This window comes from Tauraco erythrolophus, chromosome 3 (assembly GCF_009769465.1).
Source record: "Tauraco erythrolophus isolate bTauEry1 chromosome 3, bTauEry1.pri, whole genome shotgun sequence".
In the NCBI taxonomy this organism is placed as follows: Eukaryota; Metazoa; Chordata; class Aves; order Musophagiformes; family Musophagidae; genus Tauraco; species Tauraco erythrolophus.
The window spans coordinates 87,680,479-87,706,257 of record NC_141467.1 but is presented as its reverse complement, the minus strand read 5'-3'; the positions used below and the strand labels follow the sequence as shown (position 1 = coordinate 87,706,257).

The 25,779-nt window shown below is 36.4% G+C and overlaps 1 protein-coding gene across 4 annotated transcripts in view; it reads left to right on the top strand.

The window, feature by feature from the left end:
• Positions 1-25,779, top strand: part of CSMD3 (CUB and Sushi multiple domains 3) — a 737,988-nt gene that overhangs the window by 289,519 nt on the left and 422,690 nt on the right. For all 4 annotated transcript variants that reach the window (XM_086609528.1, XM_086609527.1, XM_086609526.1 and 1 more), the window contains 2 exons: positions 3,469-3,556; positions 22,160-22,284. In XM_086609528.1, coding sequence (XP_086465654.1) covers positions 3,469-3,556; positions 22,160-22,284 — 213 coding nt within the window. The remainder of the gene's footprint in view (positions 1-3,468; positions 3,557-22,159; positions 22,285-25,779) is intronic.

Sequence of the window (25,779 nt, the reverse complement as noted above, 5' to 3'; positions counted from 1 at the left end):
ACCTGTATGAGTCAGTAAGTGAAGGTGAAAACCTTTATGATTTGTCCCTTTGGTGATCATAATCTTGTCATAGATAGATAACTAAGATTTTATAACATAATCTAACATTTGGTTAGCTAGTCACTTTGCTAGCTGAGGAAATTGAAGAGGCATTATTTCATGAAAAGCCTATGTATTTAGCAGTTGCCTTTAGATAAATATCTCAATGTGGCCTCAGCTGGATCTGTACTTGCATTACAATGACAGACAGGGTCCTTTAAAAAAAAAAGGACGACCATTATTCAGCTGTTCGTGGAAATAAGATAAGGATAAGTGAATACCTGTTTTACGTTATGCCTTGTATTAGCAATGTCTTTAGAAAGTATCATCTAACATTTCTCATGTGTATGTCTTTTCCCTATTTTACTTTTCTGGAATGTGTCAGGTATATGGCATTCAATACTAATGCATAGGTGATTTGTACATAGTAAAGGCAGAATGGTAATATTTGATATGATGACATACTTTGAAACAAGTATGTGTCAACTTCATTTTGCAAGTGTTGACATGATAACAAAAAAACCATTGGGTTACCTAGTTCAGCCTGGATTAGAACTCTGGAATTTCTTTCTCCCAGTTTCATGACCAGACCATGAATGAATGCTTTCCCTAGATGAGCCTTTAATTTACCACAGGAAACCCTTTCAGTGCTTATTGTCATATGACTATCTGGGATGTAAAACAAACAAACAAAGATAGATAGATAGATTTTCGGGGAACTATATACAGCTGTGTTTCAGTATATGGAAAAATCAAGCATTATGTCTGGAAATGTAACGTCAATATAAAAATAGTAGAATGTGCATTTGTTTTTTGCAAAGTACTTAACAGAAATCAGAATGGATTTAAGTTTGTGCTTAAATGCATTTCTGATTTGGGATCAATTCAGAAATAAGTGTAATGACTCCTTATAACTTTGTCTTCTGAATTTTTACTGTGGTATATATCTTATTTTAATTTTGTTACTGTAATTATTTTATTTATTTTCTTTAACATAAGCCTTCAGATTTTTTTTAATGAATATTAATAAATCAATAATTTATCATTTAAAATCCATTTCATAGAGTATTTTTAAGAATGATACTTTATCCAGAAGATATCCGAACGCACTAGGATTTCCAAGCTTTAATTTTTGGAGGAAATTGAAGTATGTAATAGTTTTTGTGCTTTGAAATCCAGTAGAATATTCTTTTTTACATGAATATTCACTATGTTACCTGCATATGGGGAAATATAGTGTACAAAACTAAAACAAGTATTTGAAATATTAAAACATAAATGACAATAAATAGTTGTGCTTAAATAATATTTTACATTATTTTGTTTATAGCAAGGAATTTCTTGTAGGTGCACAGACATATGATACAGCCTCAAAATGGCACAATTTTATTTAATTTCTTTAATATTATTATCAGGCATCATGAATAAGTTTGTAGCTATAGTTTTAACATATGTTTAGTGTCAGGAAAGTTAACAGACTGCCACAAAAATGAGGTGTCTTTTTCACAACTCTTTCTCAAGTATGCTTCCTTTCTTTTCTTGCATTGCTCAGTGAATCCTAACTATCTACCCAAAATTTAAAGGTCTTTTGTATATAGATGGGCTATTGATGATGATTCTGCATTTCTCACATCTTGATATAGGCTTTGGAACTATATAAAATCACCCAGATAGTTCAAAGAGAGAATTCGTTCTAAGTACTCATCCAACAAGTTCCTACTAGACGGCCTTGTGAAATGCAGTTTATGGAATTGTCAGAGATATATATATTCCAACACTAGCAGAAACTTGGGTTTCTATAGCTAATATGCTTTCATCACACCTACAAGTGTTGGGGGAGGAGAAGACTGAAACCCAGTAATATGGATGGGCTCTAAGGAAGAGTCCTACTGGCCCAGAAGTCCCCTGATCTTAAAAATGCATATGAACAGAGATTGCCTTTGTTTGCTATTAGATCAACTTTGGACATGGTACCGCTCTTTTGGGGCAGAGGAGGATAAAACCTGTGGTTCCAGTTGACAAGGGCTAAGCCTGATAGGTTTTTTGAGCAGCATGCTGAATTTAGACATTTTCTTTTTAGCCCTCTGCAACATTTTAATTTAGCCTTTGACTTCCTCAGAAGTTCCAAACCCATTCTTCCTTTTTTGTGTGTGTACGAATACAAATTCAAGGAAGGGAACCCCCCCAAATATTCTGAATGTTATTGTTCTTCATTAAAATCTGACACTTAATGAACACCCTTTAGAAGGATAGTTTGAAACAACATTTTTCTATTCGAGTACATTCAGTTGAAAACATAGTATAATTAACATTATTATATGAAATATTTTTATTTAAAGGAAAGTTAAAATCTAATAACTGCAAATTCATTGGTCTACTTCCTCAGAAACAGCCATGAATAAAGGTGAAAATCTCTTTCTGCTTAGTATAAATCTCTTGATTTCATGTCAACTTGTATTTTTGAATAAAATAATCTTCTCTCAGGTCATGAATTTGCTAAATAATAGCAGACCAAACCTATTTGCTAATGTTTTTTTTTTGTGATAACTGCTGCTGCTGGTTCAATGAACTTTAAAAATTAAACACAAGCTTAATAGAATCAATTTGGCCTAAAATTATTTTTGTAAGATATACTTTTGCAAGCTGCAAAAATTATGAGAAAATATATAACACGTTGAAAAATAAAATGAGGGAAGAGGTAGTTGAATAAGTTGAGGGCTACATCGCTACTTACAAATTTCTGGAAAAACATACTGAAAGGTTCACAGGAAGTTTCTCTCTGAAGATCCATCTTAGTTTATTGTAAGATAAATATATGCAAATCAAACTGGCATTTTGAGTTTATCTTCAGATCAGCATATTTTGGGGATATCTGCATTTTCAATACTGGTTAAGAACAATTCTCTGAGCATAAGTGTATGCATTCAAGTTTTATTATAATTCAAGGAGAAAAGGTCAACTCTTAGTGGAGATGACATTTATGTTACGTTCAAAGTAAAATCTTACAGCACTAAACTTGATGAACATTTCTTTAAATGTTAATGTTTCTAAAAGAATAGTAATAACATTTCCATGTGGGTTCAATAATATTACAAACAAATGAAATAACTGATTAGTACAATTTATAGAAAACTTGTTATTTAAAAAAAAAGACAATAAACACCACAAAATACAAAAAAAACCAAACCCAAACGAGAATATATATTCTTTGCTTGTTACAGGGAGGAGAAACTTATGTATTAAAACTAAAGATTATATGGGCGATCGTATTTTGTAGAAAATCTGTTTTAAAGGATCTAAAATGAAGATGATGTACTTCTTCATATTTGTGAATCGCTTAACTCTGTATTTCCTAAAAACTGTATTACTTTATCTTTTTTGTATATTTTGTTTATTTTGTTGTTTTTGTTTTTGTTTTTGTTCTTGCAGTAAATGAGGGAGGTATTAAACAGGCATCCAATTTGTGTCCAGATCCTGGAGAACCAGAAAATGGAAAACGGATAGGCTCAGATTTTAGGTAAAACATAAATCCTATTATTGTATCATTTCTCTAATATTGAACTTGGAAAATGTATATGTTAAAAAATTATTGCTGTTATTGAGCTACTCTTTCAAAACTGAACTTCTCAGTAAAAAGTGAAATGAAATTCTGTAAAAAATTATGTAGTGCAATATAGCCTGTGCCTAGTATACAAAGAAGATAAAATACCTACATGGAGGAGAGCATATATCTCTGATAATCTGGCAAAAATTGGATTGAAGGTAAGTTAAAATAATTTTCTTATGTAAATACTGTATTAGATTTATAACTAGTGAGCATACATGTGATACTGGAGGCTTTTGTGAAGGACAAAGCAAAATTGAATGCAACACAAAAAGAACAATAAAACCTCACAGAATTAGTTTCAGATATTTATAGAAGTATTTGTTGGAATCTAAGAGAGACTATTGTATTTTCTATAGGTTTTTTTTTTCTATATGTTTTTCAGGAATACGGAAGTTTGATACATTCAAGTGTGTTTCCCTAGTAGCCTTCAGAGTGGTTTAGCACTCTCACTGAAGAATATATTTTTTTAGATAATTTTGATACATGTCAAATTGGCAATGTATAATATTACTATATTTAAATAAAATCAGAAATAATAAATTGTACTTAATTTCTAGCAAATTCTTACATTTCATTCCTTGAAGGCTTTTTCAAATATTTCTAGGAAGACTTTAAAGAATAAAAGAATTATATGCTGTCAGTGATTTATTCTACCTTGGTTTTATTTAACCTAAACTCAAATTTCAGCCCACTTTCCTCCTCCATTCTCAACTATCTTCCAAACTCCTTCTCTTGTAAGAAAAAGAAGTTTTCAATACTCTTTCAAAACATGCTATGTTTTTTCTCAGTGACCATATACGACTCTTACTGTCAGTATCAGCATTGATTGTATTGTATTAGTAGAGAGACATATACATAATCACTTGTGGAAAATGTTTCGAATCAATTTTAATCTCTTATCTACCTGAGTTTCTGAATTGTTTCCTTTTCAATTGTTGAACATTCATTTCATTGCAAACATATTATTATGTATTTGGTATAAAGACAAATTTTGGACTGTATTAAAAGAATAAATCTAAAGCTATGTTTCTGCTTTATGTCATATGCTAATTTCACATTATCATTAAGTTTACAAATCCCCCCAAAACACCTAGGTGAGGAAAGAGAAAAGGAAGAAATAAGAGAGAGAGAGAAAATTTTTAAATTAACTGATTTTATTACGTTCAGTTTTGTTCAAAAGATGTATTCTACACATCACACAGCACACTTCCTAACATTTGAAGACAGTAAGAGTTAGAGCAATCTAGGAGATGAGCAAAGATTTTATGAAATTATGTTACTTCATTCTTTTACATAATTTCTTGTACTTTTTTATTTTGTGTTGTCTTTTCTCCCTGTAATCAAGCAGAACATAGATTGACAATGACATCCCAAATGAATCTGCTAGCTGGCAGTCAGTTAGTTATTATAATTTCTCAGTTAGTTATTATAGTCTCTCTATTTCTCTAGTTTTGAGAAGAGAAAAAGTTCAGTGTGCATCAGAGAAAGCTTTAGAACTAATATTATATGAAATTTTATTTCTGACATTACCTGACAAAAAATGATTTCTTCATATTTTCAGAGAAATAAAAATAAATTAACTGTATTCCTTAACTGTCATGCTTTCTAGAATCATTACTTAGGCCAGTGTTTTATATTTTAACCTCAGAAAAATGGATTGGTGGAGAAAGCCTTTGACAGAGAATCTGCAACTCCTTTCTAATGTTGTCTCTGAAATTGACCACTGAAAGACCTACCTGCAAGATCATGCTAGTTAAATTGACGTGAGGGGCAGTACCTCAAAGGAGATATGATGATCTTGCCCTCATATTTCTTTTTAGGCCAAACTATTAGGATATAATTTAACATCATATTTCTCTATACACTGTGATGGTGTAACTGTCAAGCTTTCTTATTTCAAATGAATTAATGAGATAATGAAAGGAAAAGGCATTCAAATTGCTGAACAATAGAATACAAGATATACAAGATATCAAAATCAATATGTTTTCTTTTAAAGTGTTTTTCCCCCCTAATTTCTCACTAAGCGCAGTGATGTTTTGTTTCTTTTTGAAAAAAATCTGCAAATTATCTGTGAAGGAAGATCAGCTTTTTTGTCAACTCCCATGAATGTGCTGTTTAATGTTTATATATATAACATAATGATAAATCTAATCCCATCATAATGGAAAAGAAAAATAACTGGGGCATTCCAAGTGTATCTAAGTGAAAGAACATGGCTTACACATACATTATCTACTGTAAGGCAAAAAAGCGAAAGTGAAAAGATGTGGTCAATTGAATGACATTTTTAGTGAACAGAAAAGGTAAATAAGCTTTTGTTCAAAATAAAGAGAAGATGTAAAAGACATATCATTATGCTCTTGGTCTTATAGGTTCTAATATTGGGGGGTAAGGATGTTTATTTTGGAGAGAAAATATTTTTCACTTTCCACTAAACAATGTATTTTCAGGTCAAACTGAACTCTTTTTTTTTTTTTTGTATTGATCCTTGCTTTGATCACTTCTTGACATTAATATGGAATCAACTTTTTTACAAAGAAAAAATTAAAAAACCTAAACTCCTGCTAATTTTAAGGTCAGCCTGCTTGATTCCTGGTTTCTCTAAGAGGTTAGATTGCAGAGCAGTAATAGTTTCTGAAAGCACAAGATTCTCAACGGCTTCACTGTCAACTCAAATATATGCTCAAAAGTTGTCCTCAAACTAATTCCTTTCAACTAAATATTTGAATGTACCTGGTTCAAGATTAAAAACCCAATCTGATCTGGGTAGTCTTTTCTAGATAAATCCCATCTAGAGCAACATCTGCTTAATAGGCAGGACTATTAATTTTCCTTAAACCTTTTCAAAATCACACACTCTTCTCTGCAGATATGCAAGGTAAGCTTCTAGCCTTGGAAACTTCAAGACAAACATCCTGAAAATTGAACAAGATGCAGATGGTTTACATCCTGAGATGTGAGGCTAGTTTAAAGGGGAACAGTACATGTTTCATTTGTCCACAGTTAGCTGGTTCCTCTGTCAAGCTGAAGTCTCTGACAGTACAAGCTTTGTGGGAAAAGTGATACCTTAAGAACTGTTTAAGCATAATTACAAATGGTCTCCAGAGTGTTGGTAGATCCTCTGCAACTGAAATTTGGTCATCATTTTAGTTTGCTCAGCACATGGTAGGGATTTTTCTTGACCAGAAGTTTTGAAGATTTAGATATTCTAACATTATATCTTGGAATCCTAACATCTTGCAGTAACATTTCCAAGCACTGTATCAACTGATCTAGAAAAATGTTCCTATGCATGCTCTTAAATTACAACAGATGCTGTGGCTGAGCTCAAATCTCACACTGTGGCTCAAATTTGCCCAGGTGGCCAAAAAGGCCAATGGGATACTGGCGTGTATCAAGAATAGTGTGACCAGCAGGAGCAGGGAAGTGATCCTGCCCCTGTACTCGGCACTGGTGAGGCTGCACCTGGAATATTGTGTCCAGTTTTGGGCCCCTCGCTTTAAGAGAGATATTGAGCTCCGGGAGCGAGTCCAAAGAAGGGCGACCAAACTGGTCAAGGGGCTGGAAAATAAAACTTATGAGGAGTGGCTGAGGGAGTTGGGGCTGTTTAGCCTGGAGAAGAGGAGGCTGAGGGGAGACCTGATTACGGCCTATAAATACTTGAGAAAAGATGGTGGGGAGGTAGGGGAAGGGCTCTTTACATTAGTGACGGGTGATAGAACAAGAGGAAATGGGCATAAGCTTAGTCAGGGGAGATTCAGGTTGGATGTTAGGAAGTATTTCTTCTCTGAAAGGGTTGTCAGCCACTGGAATAGGCTGCCCAGGGAGGTGGTTGAGTCCCCATCCCTGGATGTGTTTAAGAATAGGGTGGATGAGCTACTTGAGGATATGGTTTAATGGGGATTAGGGATGGTTGGACTCGATGATCTCTAAGGTCTTTTCCAACCTAGAAATCTATGAATCTATGAAATAAACTATGGTAGGCTCTATCTGTAGCTTGCATTTAAATAGTTTTGGATCAGTGGTGTGTAGAAAGTTGCTAGGTTAAGAAAATGCGTTTCATTCTGCATAGTCTTGAAAGCTTACATATAGCTTTAGCTTCTTTTACTGAAGATGGAGAAAATAATATATGTGCTGCAATACTGATCATTTATTTACACTAACATTAAAATGTACGATAATAGTATATCATTTTTTTTGACAGGGACAGACTTTAAGAGCTGAAGTTTAGGTATTTCTGGTTGGTGGCGACTTTTTTTGTGTTGTTTTTTTTTTTTCCTATGGCAAAAAAAATGTGTACTCTCTCAAACTTGTTCAGTTGCAGGTGCGGAAGGAATAGGTTAATATGGCAGAAAGATGTGAATCTTAGAGAATTTTTTTTTCTATACTTTAATGTATATATGACTTTTCAGTTAATACCACATAAACAGAATAGTACTGCAATGTATGAATTCAGATGTATTCCCTGCACATCAGTGCAAAAATCCAAACTAAATCATCTCTTTCTTCTATGGTCCCACCTGGTCCCACCTATTCATCACAAAATTTACAAGAGAAATACAAGTTCAAAATGCAGAATAATGTAATTTATTGTTACAGCTAAGCTTGAGGTTTTGATTTCTTGCATGATTGATTCTTGTTCAATAATAATTTAAATAATATATCAAATAATGGAGAAAAAGAATCTAAAATAATTTAGTTTGCTACACATATGCCAACTTTTCAAATACTAGTATTCAATATAAACTTCATATGAAGTTCAAAATTTTAAACCTACTCTTTTGCATCCTTTAGAGATTCTATAGGTTCATTTTAGATTCTTCCTCACTGCTTTTAGTTTGTATTCTCTAAAGAGGTATCCAAAATTTGAGGGAGATGATGGAGGCTTCAAAAATAGATATGAGATTAAAGTGTTTTCTCAAATTTGTATAACTGTCTTATTTGATATTTACTCATACTTTTTTCCTAATGACAATATATCTAAAGTGTTTTTTCCCCTGAAAATGCAAACGTAATGACAATCGTCTTTTGTTCTGTTAGAAATAGAACTTGGCAGATAAAGTTACCAAGAGACATAGCTCAAGCATGCAGTGGGAGACCAAACACTGGGCTTAGTATTGCAGACACAGCCTCATCAACTGAGTAAAAATTTCACTTGATCTGCTGTCGCCACTTCCAATGTAGTTGAACACACTGTTTTATTTGGATGAGAACATTACTGATCAACAGTGCAGAACTTTGTACCTCTACCTGTTGAGATTCATGAGGTTTCTATTGGCCCAGTGCTTAAGTTTGTCAAGTGTCTGTCTTGAAGCTCTGCTATTCAGTGTGTCAACTACTTTTCCTAGTTTAGTATGATGCATAAATTTCCTCCGAATTCATTCTGTCTCACTATCAAGTTTGAGGATGAAAATATTGAACAGCATAAGACCCCATTTTGACTTCCTAGTGCTCAACTTATTACTAGCCACCAGCTGAATATAAAGCCATTGATTTCTACACTTTGAGCAGAGCCGTCGGGCCAATTTTAAATCTGTCTATTCAGTGGCTATTTTGTCAGCTCCCAAAAGATGCTGCTGTAAGAGATGATGTCAAAAACCTTACTGATGTTGAGCGCTGTTACATTGAGCACTGTTACATCTACCACTAGTCCATGTAGCCAGTCATTTTGTTGTAGAAGACAATCAGGTGGATGATGTATGATTCACTTTTGGTAAAACTGTCTAAGTGCTCCTGATTTCCTTTTTGTGCTTTCCTAAAAGACGTTCCTTCCAGGGATTGATGTGATGTTCCTAGCTACTCCTTGTCTTTCTTAAAAATTCATGTGATCTTAGCCTTTCTACAGTTGGTAGGAGTTTGTCATCACCACAATTTTTCATAGGTAATACTAGTCTTGCATAGAATCAGCCATCCTTTTTTCAGCACCCTTTGGTGAAAGCTATCTGCCCCTCTGCCTTTGAAAAGCCATATTCTTTTACCTGTTATTCCCCAGTATTGGCTGTCTCTCGTCTTCCTGAACCATGCTGGTACATGCAGATGTCTAGGAACAGATATGCTGATGCAGAAAAGACATCGAGTACTTCTGCCTTTTCTGTATTGGATTCCAGCACCACAAGGTTGCCTCACTCATTTATTAATGGACTCACATCGTATATTAACATTCTTTTGTGACTAATATACCCACAGAAACTCTTTTTCTTACTAGTGTGCTTTACTGGTCTTAGCTATAGCTGAGGGCTGACCTGGGGAGTCTAATTTAGTCATCCAGGGACTACTAAATTAGTAGCTCTAGTTCTGAAAGTTCCTTAACCATGAATCACAGAATCACAGAATCACAGAATGTTAGGGATTGAAAGGGACCTCAAAGGATCATCTAGTCCAATCCCCCTGCTGGAGCAGGACCACCTAGTTTAGATCACACAAGAACGTGTCCAGGCGGGTTTTGAACATCTCCAGAGAAGGAGACTCCACAACCTCTCTGGGCAGCCTGTTCCAGTGTTCTGTTACCCTTACTGAGAAAAAGCTCTTCCTCATGTTTAAGCGGAACCTCCTATGTTCCAGCTTATATCCATTTCCCCTTGACCTATCACTGGATACCACTGAGAAGAGCCTGGCTCCATCCTCATGACAGTCACCCTTTACATATTCATAAACATTAATGAGGTCCCCCTTAGTCTCCTCTTCTCCAAGCTAAAGAGACCCAGCTCCCTCAGCCTTTCCTCATAAGGGCTAAATGAACCCAGTCTGGCCTTTGGCTGCATCCACAGACAGAATTTTTTTGTTGAATAAATTCTACTTTTGAAACTTGTTGGAGATTTTCCTGTTGTCATGATTTTTCTCTTTTGGTGATGTAAATCTATATTCTGTATAACAATGAACAACTCCATAGCTATATCATGCTTCAGTTCTCTTGAGATTTACAAAACATGTATAGTCTGCACACACTTTGAAGGAGTTTCATCTGGTAAACAGTTTGGATTAAATGTAAGTCAGAGAATCAAACTGCCCTTAATTGTCCACGCAATTTTTCGGTTGTTTGTGCCCACGTTCTGTTTTGGACTTCTCTGCCAGCTTTCTCTAAAATAATATCTGTCCACAATATAGAGGTAGACTACTGCAGGAAAACAGTCCCGCAAAACCAGCTTCTATGATCTGATTTTGTTTCTCCACAATTTGTAGTTCTTTAACATACCAGCAGGCTTTTATCAGACCTCCCGCATTCCGATCAAGAATCCCTCTTTGGCCTATGACACAGTCCTTCGAGTATTTGAGATTCTGTCAAAAGAAAAAGAAAAAGAAAAAGAAAAAGAAAAAGAAAAAGAAAAAGAAAAAGAAAAAGAAAAAGAAAAAGAAAAAGAAAAAGAAAAAAAGAAAGAAAAAAAAGAAAAAGAAAAAAAGAAAAACCTACTGAAATTTCTGCTATGTCACCACACCAGACCCACAACAAACCAATGGCCAACAAACTCTAGAGAAAGCTAAGTGTGAGGAGTGTGGATGTAAGCCTATCTTTTTTGTTTTGTCATAGAGCTAAGAATTATTTCCTGGTAACCTACATGTCCTTTTTGAATCTTCATCATATTCACCTAATCTACTCTACCCTCCTGTAAACAATTACCAAACTTTTTTTTAGAAAAAGATGGATTTTGAACTGAATTCTTGTATGTCATAGATAAAAGCCATTGAAGAAAAAAATATCAGCAGAAACCAAGAAAGATCTCTCCTACCAAACTGTGGAAGAATTAATGCTTTTCCATTTTTGAAAGACTTCATAGGTAGATGATGACCGAAAAATAATAAAAAATGTTAATCTTGACTAGGCTTTTAAGTTCATGTGTTACCCATTTTCTTAACAGTTTCTTGACAAGCTCATGATAGTCAATATATTGGCCATTATGGATGCCATTCTTCAGCTGCAAGTCCAGAAGGATTACACAATTTTCTTGCAGATTTAGTTTTTGTCCTTTTCTTGACCTTTGAAATAGGAAGTGCTTGTTTGATTTTTTTTTATATTATTGTCTTTTTTAGTCGATCTAATCTCTGGATCTTCCATTTTATTTCTTGGACTGGTGTTTTACCATCTACTTATCTAACTATCCTTATTAGGTCTCAGTCATATGATACACGTGATTTTTGTGAAAATCTAGTCTTGATAGTTATTCTTGTCTTCCCAATTGCTACCTTTTGAACCTTCTTAACCATATAGTCACTGAAGTAGCTGAGTATAATTATTAATATTAATGATAACATCATATTTTTATTTCATAATTTTGAAATTTCCTCCTATTCTGTGATCTGCCTTCTGTTATCTGGCTTTTCCTCACTCTCATATAGAAGCTCTTCAGGCTTATCTTGCAAAGGTTTACATTCTGTTTATTTTTTTTTTATTTTTTTCAGTTTTTCACTTTTGTATTTTCCTTTGGTTTTCATGGACTCTGCAGCTCTTCTTTATCCTCTTCTTTCACAAACATTCTTATTTCTTACACAAACAGGAACTAGTTTTGGAATAGTTTTTAGAGCTGTTACCAATTATCAAATCTTCCTTTTCTGGCATGTCTGTTCAGGTGACTGTGTCATCTTTCATGTCCTCATTACTTATTATCTATGTCTCTGTAAAGCCTAGATACTTTCCAAATTTCATCAGCTATATTGTGCTGACACTATTCCTTTTCAAACATCTAACATTTCTAATTCCCTTAAATTTAATTCTTATTCTGTTTAGTATCAATCTTTTTTAGTAGCTATTGTCATCATAGATGTATTTGAATTGATTAACTAGCAAAAGCTAATCTCTCAAATGTGTGCTCAGTTTTGTCTGCCTTTGTAAACTGAAATTACTATTACAGCAGAAAAATCTCCATCTACAAGGAAAGAAAAACAGAACTTGTTCTTTACAAGCCAAACCCTGCAGGGAAAAACAAATTTTAGTATCCGCTTCAGCAAGAAGGAATGCTACACTTTGTCAGATCAAACCCTGATTTGAAGATCCCAGTCAAACTAATTGTGATATCTTACCACTATTGAGTTATATCCTCAGACCTCTTCCAACCTCTTTGCAAAAGTGCCAGTTTTAGAGAGTTATAAAGGAGTTGTAAATCATTTATTGAGATAAATGAAAAACTATGCCAATACAGAGGCTTTGCTTACAGAGATTCACAAACCAAAACTTTTTGAAATAGATAATGCAGCAAAAGCTGGAAAATGGCATAGACATCTATGGAATCCATATGAGGAGAGTCAGCTAATTCCATGATTTACAAGGTCATATAGGAATGCTGCTGTAACATAGACTTTTGGGGAGTTATTCCATGTTTAATCTTAAGATACTCAGCGAACTGCATCCATGCTGTGGCTGAAGACTTGTAAGCCATTTGTCAAGGCAAATGCAGTTAGGAAAGCCTCTGAAATCCCTTGAGGAGTGATACATTAAGAAAATGTTTAGATAAAGATCTGATACTATTATTCTTTACAAAAGTGTGTTATCAAACACAAGTCATCCTGTATTTTGACTAGAACAGAACTGAAAAGAATTTACTGTGAGATTATCCCAGAAAAAGAGTTGAAGTCCTGATTAAATATAAATATAAATATAAATATAAATATAAATATAAATATAAATATAAATATAAATATAAATATAAATATAAATATAAATATAAATATAAATATAAATATAAATATAAATATAGGAAGAATTCTTCAAAATCAATGATTCTGATCTGATATTTTGATATGTTTGAGTTAGAATGAAATAACCTGCTACTATTCAGTATTGCTAGTATACTAATTTCCCAGTGACCAAATTATCAGGAAAGATTTTTCAAGGAACTGTACCAGAATAAAAAAAACAAACACCTAATTCCTTTTCTACACAAGTAATTAAATAAAGAAGCTGTCTTATTCTGTTTGGTTATGGCAGAATTAATAGAGAAAATAAAACTTTACATAGGTATTCAGATTTCTAAATAATTTTTTGAAAGCCTCATATAGAAATATGTATGTACACAAAATCATTAGGAAATGATAACAAAAGTACAATGATAAACACCATTAAAAAAATAATTTACTTCACTGTGCTGTTTGCTTTTATATCAACACTTCCCTTATTCACCCATTAATAAGGACTGGTCTTCCATTTTTTACAGAATATCAGCACACCTATGCTTAGTTAGGTTATGAGTGGGTCTTTGTGCCCCGGTGTTTTACATTTGCCAACATCCATAGTATTAGCTGTGCCTAGACTAGGGAATACCATTGGTCATCTAATTTGTGTTAGCTATGACATATAAAGGAAATATTTGTTAATATTTGTCATAATGTCTGTGATTCTGTGAAATATTTGTTAATATTAGGCCATCTGAAAATAAGGATAATGAAGGAAAAGGAATTTGTGCTTTTCCACTATTATGATATTTTCCTTTTGGAAGCCTTTCAAAATAATGTGTTTGTTGTATTTCTTATTGTAAAATGCTAGTCTTGGTCATGTGCATGCAAGTATCTTTAAGCAATCACTGTGGAGTTTGGAAAATAATGTACAATTTTTTTTCTGCAGGTTTTCGTCACATATTTTTAATACCAAAACATAAACTTTATTAGTATTCACTATAAGGGTGATAAAGCAAATTCCACTTACAAACTATCCTTCACTACGAAATACAGAATCACCATACATGAGATTTTCAAAATGTTAATTTTAATTTACTTGACTCTTCTCAGAATTTCTTCAATAACATCTCTACTTTAGTCTTTTGGGTTTATTCCTTCTTTATTGGAGGGGAAAAGTATTTTCCAAATGTTAATTTCTGGCACAAACATGAGGTAAAACAGTAAATTGCAGGCCAATGATTCTTCCTCATCAGTTCTATGTAAGGAATAGGATAGATAATAACACCAACTCTTAATTCAAAAACATAACAACGATCATTTAGCGACTGATAAGGTGCTCTCTGAAGACTTTTGTAATGCTATAGGCTGTCCACAGTCACTGTTTATAGAAATGCTTTACAACTGTGACAGACAAACTTTTAAAAATAGCAAGCTGAAATTATGGAGTGTAAGATTCTGATGTCAGAGAAAGGCCTGATACTATTGGCTTTTTTCAACTGCAATCAGGTCTTGAAACAATAATGATATTAAAGGAGAAGAAGAATTGTCTCAATAATACACACTTAGGTATTGAGATTTTTAACTTTTCCAAACTGAAAAAAACCTGTAGTCCTCCCCTTAGAAAACATAACATAACAAAGCAAACCAAACAAACAAAACAAATTTTTTGGGCTTATTTCCTATTTTGTTTTGTGCCACTTTTGCAACACCAAATGTCAGCTCCGTATGGAAAAGTACAATATCTTTTGAAGTCGGCATTATCACTTTATAAATAATCACAGCTAAATATCTAGAAAGATGTTTATAGAATGTCGGAGTGCAGATCCTTGAAGAGACTGCACGAAGAAAACCCTGTGTAAATAAGGACTGGAGCTCTAACGTTAGGCCTCAGGGGCAGAATGCCCTTGAAGTTAAGGATAAGAAAACTATGCAGCATGATAAGGGAGTAGTGTTTGCTTAGAGCAGAGCTTCGCTAGGCGGGTACCTGTTTGAAATAAGCTGTTAAATATGACAAGCATATGTATCATCCAATAATGGTGTAGAAAAGGTGTGGTCTCAGGATTATTGGCAAATACTGTCTATATAAGCAATAAGAACTGCGCAATAAACGAGACTTCCTGCAGCTAACTCATATTGAGTCGTCTCAGTACTTCTCCAAATCCCTTCTCCGCATTATGGCGCCCGAACAGGGACGGGAAAAAATGAGCTGGACTCATCGTTTCACTCGGGACATTTATTACTTGTTTTGAACGAGTGTTATTTTAGCGGAGAAGGGACGGCGACCTCAGGCGGCCCATCGGGGAAAGCCGGGCGGATCTACCCAGGCGGCCTATACAGGAAAGCCGACGATCCGCAGGATCCATTAAGGCGGCCCATCGGGGAAAGCCGTGCAGATCTACATACAGGCGGCCTATAGGGGAAAGCCGGAAGATCTGTAGGATCCACTGTCGCGGTAAGACGATGGAACAGGACGTTGCATTGTCGTTGTTGGGAAGCTTCTTAGAGAAGCGTGGATTAAAACTTGGAAAAAGATATTGGCCCCCCCTGATTGCAGGGGGGTATGCAAAAGATATTATCGTGAAACACGAAGAATTAGGAACCAAAGGAAAGAAGAAGTAAGCGACTGAAGAAAAAAAAAAATAATAAGCGACAACTACCTCAACAGGAGGAGGTAAGCGACTGGGAACAATGGGAAGCATGGCTTTAACAGAACATAAGTCTGTAGTTAAAGTGCTGACAAAGTGCTAGAGAAACCAGCACTATTAACAGTTCTGACTTGATAAAACTCCCGGTACTCCTGGTTTGGGTATCAGCCCATGTACCGGAGGCAAACTCTTCAAACATATACATGACAAGGACTTGGGACACTACAGACGTTAAACTTTGGCGTGCAGCCACCTGTGGGGATGCTGCTGGCCTGGAAAAGTCATCATCGAATCTTTTGATCCAGGACCCCGAACGAAAGACAGACTTATTGCTTTCCCCCTCTTCCAACGAAGTCGGTACACCGGCACCCCCGCGCCGCGCCGCCCACCGCGCCCGGCGGCGCCCCGGGAACGCCGCTGCTGCTGCCGGCCGGGGCCGCGGGCGGCGTTTGCCTCGGCGCTGCCGCCCGTGCGCGGAGCGAGCCGCGGCTGGACGGGACGGAGACGCGCGGCGGGCCCCGCTGCGCCGGTTCGTTCGCGGCTGATGGTCCCTCGGCGGGAGGGGGCGGCGGCGGTTACGGAGCGCGAGCGGCCGGAGCTGCGGCAACAACAACAACAGCAACAACAAGGGGGGGGCCGGCACAGGGCCGCTGGGTCGTCATCGCCACCCTGCCCCCCGCGCCCGGCTGAGGCGAGGGAGGGCTGATCCCCCCACCCCCCCCCCCGCCCCCCGCCGCTGCTGCCCCCCCCGCCTGCCGGCCGCGCCTGGAGAGCGGCCGCTTGGCCCCGCCCCCCCGCCCGGCTGAGGCCCGGGGCCCAGGTTGTACCGCGAGACAGCACATCTTAACTTGGATCGTCTCGATCGGCATCGCGGCAAATAACTAATCCTTTTCTGTTCCAGCAATTTGAACAGTTAATATCAGTGTTGCAAAACCGTAAACGTGCATATTCCATTGTACATCTGCGAGCGCACACCGCGCTTCCAGGGCCTATAGCAGAAGGGAACAGGCGAGCTGAGCCTCTCACGAGTGCAGCTCTGGTACCAAACTCGCTCATGCAGGCAAACATCTTGCATGACTGCTACCATCAGAATGCTAACGCCATTAGGTGACAATTTGGTATAACAAGAGAGTAAGCCTGCTCAATCGTACAATTGTGTAGTACCTGTCAAAATACGATCGTGCCACCAGTGAATGGTGTTAATCCTCGTGGTTTACGCTCGCAGGAACTTTTGGCATACACTTCTTATCAGACATATGTATTTTTGTCATCATAAGATATTGAGCATGTTACTGGTATTCTTTACAATCCTACTGGGCAACTGATCATAGAATATGCACATGGTACTTTGGAGAATACGCTTTTAAAACAGGAATGATGGGGAAATCTCCCAATGAAACAATAGCTAAAGTGTTATAGGTGTTAAATCTCTAAAATCGAGAGCTAAATATTTTGGGATGAATAAAATGTCACTCATGTCAAAATCAGGCACAGGCAGGGTTACAGCAAGTAGCTTTCCAACAACTGACTGAACTGACTAAGAGAGCATTAAGACGTGTCCCTGATTTTGGGGACAGGGGAGGCTTCCTCTGCTTCCATTCGGCAGGGAGCACAGGAACCTTATGAGCATTTCCTTGATCAACTACAAATGGCAGTTCAGAGATAAACAGAAAATCCGGCTACTGCAGATGTGTTGGTATTCCAGTTAGCCATTGAAAATGCTAACACAGACTGCCAACAAGCTCTTGATCTTATCGGAAATCGGGCAAAAACGATTGCAGATTTAGTAAAGGCGTGTCACAATGTGGGCTCGGAACACTATAAAGCAGAGATATTGGCAGCTAAATGTTTTGGTCAACAGTAATCACTGACACGTTGGTGCATTTAATTCCTACTGGTGTCTTTGGTCTTATATCACAAGGATTATGTGCACTATTGCTGGGACGATCATCCACCACAAAATTAGGATTGTTTGTACTCCCAAGGGTAATTGATTCTGAGGAAAAAATAGACAAACAAACAAACAAACAAAACACTAAAATGCTAGTAACTGCTTCTGCAGGGCTATAATAGAGCTTAGCAAGGTATTCCTTTGCATATAAGGGGAGATCCATGTACTATAGGGACTTTAAGAATGTATTTCCCTAACACCACCATGAACCTAAGTCATAGACACACCCAGAATAGCTGCAGCACGCATGCTTATGATAGCTAGTGCAATTCCAGAGCAGAATTTTGGGAACCAGCTAAAATCATTGCAGCTTCAATATTTGCACCAGGAGTTGGAGTGGCACAGGTGTTAACTACACTGAATAAGTTGGGCTGTTGGCTTGCAAAACAAACTAATGCTACAGCTTCTGCTTTATCAAAGCTCTTAATTGACAGGATGGTTAAAATCTTTAGTAAAGCAGACATTATATTGCTAGTGGTTCTTTTATGCATAGTAATAATCATCCCCTGCCTATTGTCACGCTCCCAGCGAACGGTACAGAGTACGGTTCATCAAGTAATGGTCACAGAAAAACAAAAAAGGGGAATTGTGGCATCATACACACAGCTACAGTTGGGGTTTGACCTTGATGATTTAAGCCTGTGCTCCTTTCTGAAGTTGGGAAACACCGATAAAGAGGGTGAGAAAGAGAAGGGAGTGTGAACAGCTGGCACAGGGAGTGTGAGAAGTTGACATGGGGAGTTTGGGAAGTTGATATAGAGTGTGTGAGAAAATGATGTTTACTTTAGCAAGTGAAAAATAGCTCCTTTTTAGGCATAGCCAATAGTAAAGTTAAAATAGGTGCGTGCACTATTGTTTGTACCCAATCACAGCTGGGTGAGGGCCGCGTGGACACATCGTGGCCAGAGTAATAATCTATAAAAGCTGCCTATATAACAATAAAGGTCACTCTGCTATCACAAAAGAATTTTGGACACAGACAGTCACAGCTGCACAGCCTCCTTTAACAGTAATCATTAATGGGAAGGCTTTTCTGGCCTAGTTTACACAGGGGCTGATGTATCGATAGTGAAAAATCCTGACTGGCCGCCCTCTCGGCCTCTGATACAAGCCCTGGCAGCTGTGATCAGAGTAGGTGGAACACAGATCCCACAGCAGAGTGCACAGACCTTGTTAGCAGTAGGCCCAGGTAACAAACAAGCTATTTTGAAACCATATGTTTTTGATGTCCCACGTACATTATGAGGTCGGGATTTGTTGAATCACTGGAATGTGAGGCTAACCTCAAATTTTTAGCACGTCACTGATGTCCAGCCCTGACTCAAGCTGGCAAGCCGGTCTGGGTCGATCAGTGGCCATTAAAAAGCGAGCGGCTGGAGTGAGCTCAAAAATTAGTCGACGAACAGCTTAAATTAGGACATATAATTCTCTCCACTAGCTCATAGAATACTCCAAAATTTGTTATCTCAAAGAAATCAGGAAAATGGAGATTTATGTTAAAAGATTTAAGAGCTATTATGCAATCATTTCACCAATGGGTGCATTACAACCGGGTGTATCAAATCCTACTATGATTCCAGAATGTTAGCATTTGATGGTGATTGATTTAAAAGATTGGGTTATTTCACCTTTTTACTTTTTTTATTTATTTACACCCTAACAATTGTCCTAGATTTGCCTTTTCAGTTCCAGTGCTTAACAATGAACGACCCACGCAACAATATCATTGGATTGTACTGCTTCAAGGAATGATGAATAATCCTACAGTTTGTCAATTGGTGGTAGGTGATGCTCTCTGTCAGGTCAGACAGCAGATCAGGCTCAGCAGATTGCAGGTGCCTGCCCTGACCGTCAACATATTGTGCCTTCAAATACTCCAGCAGGAGTAAATCCAACAGGTTTATGTGCCAATGAATTATGGCAATCTGATATTACTTATATTCCATCGTTTAATCGATCTAAATATGTGCATGTAACTGTTGAGATGTTCTCTGCCTTTGTTGTTGCTACTGCTCACACTGAAGAAAACCATGGGAGTACCAAAGAAAATCGGGACAGACAGTGATCCAGTATGGTGCCTTTTTACAGGATTGGGGAGTGACGCACACTACCAGTATCCCTCATTCACCTATGGGACAAGTGGTTATTGAATGAATTCATTTAACATTAAAACAAATACCTAAAAAAAAAAAAAAAAAAAAAAAAAAAAAAAAAAAAAAAAAAAAAAAAAAAAGGGGCAGTCTTCCGTATATTTCCCCACAAGAGTTAAATTTATTAGGATCAAAATTTGTAGGTAGTGCCAGCAACAACCACGTTACACAAACATGTGTTGTTTTAATCTAAGTGACCATGGTGAGTCCATCCACGAACAATTGCAATGGTTTGGAGAGCATTCGGGGAGAATTGTGGTAGAGGATTGTATATTGATATGTAAACTGTTTTCATGTTTTCTTATTGTTTGGTATATTACGTGTGTGAAAGTTGCTTGTATATATGCTTTGTGTCTTTTCTCCGATCGGAAGGTGTATGGATTCCACCCGTAGCTACTGGAAGGAAAAGAATTAACTGGTACCGAATTAATGACAAAGAATTACAAACTAGACTTAGTTGTGAGCACGTAACTTTGAAAAGAGAAGCTAGGAGGATTGTTATTGAACAACATGTTGCGATTTGCAAAATCCGCTGTTGGCCAGCAGAGCACATACTGGGCAGCCTTGTTGCACGCACTGGCCATGCATGCGGCAACGCTGTGTCAGTGCCTTTGTCATAGACTCTGCTGAGGGTGTAAAAGGGATGGCTCAGAGCGGAGCGGAAGGAGGCTGCAGAGCACACTGTGTGGATAAACAGGGGACGCCCTGAAGGTGCCGTGCCTGCCTCTCTTCTCTGCGATGACCCTGCCGACTGACACCCTCCTGCTCAGTGGAATCTTGGGTATAAAGGAAATAGTAAAGCCCTCAGAAAGGGAAGTAGTATGCTAGAAACTGCTTCTGCAAGGCTGTACCAAAACAACATGCTAGTAACTGGGGTGACAGTCTCATGCACGGGGTTTTCTTCGTGCAAGAAAAGAAAGGGGGATTTGTCGGAGTGCAGATCCTTGAAGAGACTGCACGAAGAAAACCCTGTGTAAATAAGGACTGGAGCTCTAACGTTAGGCCTCAGGGGCAGAATGCCCTTGAAGTTAAGGATAAGAAAACTATGCAGCATGATAAGGGAGTAGTGTTTGCTTAGAGCAGAGCTTCGCTAGGCGGGTACCTGTTTGAAATAAGCTGTTAAATATGACAAGCATATGTATCATCCAATAATGGTGTAGAAAAGGTGTGGTCTCAGGATTATTGGCAAATACTGTCTATATAAGCAATAAGAACTGCGCAATAAACGAGACTTCCTGCAGCTAACTCATATTGAGTCGTCTCAGTACTTCTCCAAATCCCTTCTCCGCAATAGAATTCTTTTATTTTCTTCCATTAATTTGAGAAATGTATGCCAGTTAAAGGAGCAAATATTCATGTTCACCTTGTAACTTTCATAGTCTAGTAGTTGTTATTCGGAATCTTGTTACTGGCAAGTGAGAACACTTACATGGAGTCAAGACTTTACTGTTACCCTAGTTAAAATCTTAACCCAATAATCAATATATAAAACCGAGCTATTACTAGTCTGCTTAGAATAACACATTCCTAGTCTAAATTAATACAGGAAAGTCTTATTAATAATATATCATTTTTTATTACAAGAAATCTTATTAATATCTGATCCTTTTCTCTGGTATTGTGCTCCCCTTTTCAATGCCACTCTGGTTCTGAAGTCAAAAGCACCAGACTTCCTCAAGAAGAATCAGAGGTGGGGGACATTTACAGCAGGTTACTATACAATGTTTACAGTGTGCATTTATTCCTCAGTCTTGTGGTTGAACTTCTGGCTCTTCTAGTTGATTTCCTTATATCTCTTTCTCATTGTTTCTCAATTAACGTGAATAGCTACTGGTTTTTATGTAATGCCCACGTTTATCAAATCTGCACTATATGGAAGTCAGAAGTTAGGTCAGAAAATAGTCACTTGACCTCCGGACAACTGTTAAAAAGAGGTAAACTAGCTCTGGCTAAAGCGAGCACAGAGAGGGCTGAACACTGTGCACTTTCAGGCCAATATCTATCCTGCAGTCTTTTACTATTAAGAGTGAAAAATCATATTTACTGGATTACATGTTTGTATTGTTTGACAAGACCATTACATCTAAAAGAATGGAAAAAATTGACTCATACCTATCTGTAAAAAAATGCGTCTTCTTTTTATGTCATTGTTTGATTTTAGCTTGGGATCAACAGTGCAGTTCTCCTGTGATGAAGATTATGTGCTACAAGGTTCAAAAAGTATCACCTGTCAGAGGATAGCTGAAGTTTTTGCTGCATGGAGTGATCATAGACCTGTGTGTAAAGGTAAAGAGGAATTCGTACCCTAATAGAGATTGTTTCATTTCACGTCTATCTATTTTTTGCTAACAAATCCTTTTAAATTAATATTTTGTAAGTACCTGAAGTTTCAATCCTAGTGTCTCCACTTTCTTAGTTAAAAAGGTCTTACCTATACTGTTTTGTTTAATATGAACTTTGCCTGTATTTCAGTATGCTTTAGTTTACTTGAATATTTACATTGTGAAGTTCACTTCATAATGAGCTGATGAAAATCTATCACATGATAAATATTAAAACTCACCAAAAGGGATTTCAAAATTGCAGTGATTCAGTATTCAATCAGTAGTTCACAAAGCATCTTCATTACATATTTGCTAAGTAGATGAGAAAGACTTGAATTGAGGACTGATAAGGTCTGGAGAAGTAAGTCTATACCTGGATTCGACCCTGAGCGAATGGATGAAGGGCAAAAAATACAGAAAATTGTAAGAGAAAAAAAGTACGAAGTCATTCTGCGGAATATACTTGATGTCCAGATACTATGGAAAGAAGTTCGATCAATACCTGAATCAAGGAATGAAAGTATAAGTGTATATATGCATTATATATATTTATGTCTATATATATAATGACAATATTCGTGTATACATATCCATGTAAATTGGTATAACAGCAAAGCTTAATATTGAAGAGTACAGTTTGTTCACAAAGGATACATGGATATAAGAAAAAAGAGGGACATTTATCTTTTAATTCAAGGCTATGGATACTTATACTAATGTCCAGAGAGATCTGTGAGATGTTTTTGAGTAATGGAAAAGGGCAAAAAAATCGGAGGGTGAATCCAAATGGTGTTTAGTAGAAGTTTACAAAAGCTGAAAAATTAAATGGGTGATTTTTTTTTTTTTTTTTGCCAATAAAATACCAGAACAGTCTAGACTGGATTCGCTATGTATAAGAATGAAGTGCTTAATAAGCACTTGCATGAGTCCAAGATGTCGTTGAAATAATCAGCTGCCCAAACCTGAGATGAAGAAAAACACAATGTTTCTATAACATTTCTGCCGTTACAGCTGCAGAAATAGGTATGCAACAGATCATGGCAGTAGGTGCTTCAATAATAGCATATCACATAAACAAGTAAACTTTTAGTTGTGTATGTATAAACATACATAATAATAACATTTTGTATCTTACTACTGTGTACTATATGTATGTATAATTACTAGAAATTACTAAAGAGATACACACACAGACACACATGCATAGCAGAATTAATCATGTAATACACAGAAATGAAATCTCTATTTATAGTAAAAGTAATAAGGCTTTATCTACTGGAGTTTTTCAACATATTCACATATCCTAAATTAGATACCTGTCTTAGGATGGTAGTGTCCTAATTTTCCAATGTGACCAGCTGGATGTTGTATAATTATATAAGGGTGTTCACACACACTGTTAAACAGTGTGACAACATTTATTAGTCTTGTCTGTAGATCACTGGCTGCAGGAGGTTATCAGACACGGTTGATTAAGTCAAGGGTCCCATCTCCCACCTTGGCTGCCTAAAGCTATGCAGTGTGAGTACCCCTGATTTTCTCTGCTATGGAAACAAAGTTTCAAGAAAGGTGTGGACCAATGAAATTAGGACAGAGGAAAATATTAAAAAGGATTAAAATTATCTAAACTATAATTTAATGTAAGCGAGTGGGTAAGAACTGGACCACTTTGATCTAGAGAAAGAAGAATCATGAGAAAGAAGAAAATATAATGTTACAATTTTGCAAATAAAGATTTATGGTTGGATGCTAGAAAAACTTTCTGAAGAGAAGAATATTTAGGTATGTCAGTAGAAGTCTTCAAGAACATGTGAGATATACATATATCCAGGAGAGTTTAAACACATGTAATCTCATCTTGAGCTGGAGTAATGGACTAAATATTATTTCAAAGTTCTTGCAATCCCCATATTCTGTGGGGGAAATCCCCATTCTTTTATAAATGAAAGAACATTCAGATTTTAAATCTGATTAATGAAAAAGAATCATCATCATTAAGATCACAGATAAGTGTGGCTGAATGACAGGATTCATATATTTCTTGTATGATAACCACAATAAAATATAATTCTAAAGATTCTTGGATTTCATATCCCACATAAATGGTAACTGTACTGCAAATATTTCTATCCTCTATTAATCATGTATTTGATAAAACAATTTAGTAATCTGTCATTGAAATGTTTCTTTTAAAAGGAAAACATTTCATTTATCCATACCAAAATACTGACAGGTTTTTTTTAAAAAGTGTCTCTCCTAACAGACAATAAAGTGCTACCAGCAGTATTGTGATGAGACTGCGGTGTATGCATATCTACCTGTAATTTTAGAAAAGCAGCTCAGTAGCTGTTTTTTGAATTCTGAATAGTAGCAGGTTTCAAAGTACTTAAGCATGAAAGGGTAACTGTATTCTTCAGTCCATTTTTTTTTTCTTTCCCAGTATAACTGTATTTAGAACTAACTCTGTATAATGACTTACAAATCACATTTGTAAACATGTGTTGAAAGATAAAGTTAGCACTAATACTGAAATAGAAAGAAAAAGAAAGCAAAAAATCCATTAGAAGCTAGCAGTTCTGATAAACTTCTATCTAAATGTGAAATTTGTATTAACTAAGTATCCAAACCCACCATTATTCATAGGTAGAACATGAATTCACAACCAAAAGGACAGTGTTTCACTTCTTTACACTCACCAACTTAATAGAACTAGCTAATTCCTCCTTAAGAAGCAGAGAACCAATACCAAGAAAGTTATTAGGAATTGATACAATGCCGTATGGTGAGAAACCAGACAGATGGTATAGATATTATAGTTTGTCAAATATGAAATGCTCTAGAGTGTCATTAGTTGCATTAAAAGTACTGAAATAAATACCTTTGGTGTGCTACAATTTTGGTTCTTTTGATTAACAAGATGTTTCAATTATACTCTTAGCTATAATAAAGCTCGAATGTAAAAATTTATTCTAGACTAATAATTATGTCTTCTCTAATTTTCATGTACAAAACATACAATATACATTTTAAAATAATTTTGTAAAAGTAGCATAAATGTCATGTAGTAACATGAAGAAAATATTTCCAAAAATATGTATGCATCTGCTTGTTTATCTTACATGTTTGTGTACAAACCATTTGGGCAAACAGATTAAGGAATCATGCATAAATGTTGTTTTATGCAAGAAATTAATGTTTTCTTGTGAACTGATGCTGCTTTGCAGATAATGAGGGCACAGGTAATATATTAGATACTTACAGAATCATAGAATGATAAAATGTTTTGGGTTGGAAGGCATCTCAAAGATCATCTAGTTCCAACCCTCCTGCCATGGATAGGGATGCCTTCCACTAGATCAGGTTGCTCAAAGCCTCATCCAACCTGGCCTTGAACACTTCCAGGGATGAGGTATCCCTGGAAGTGAGATCCACAACTTCTCTGGGCAACTTATTCCAA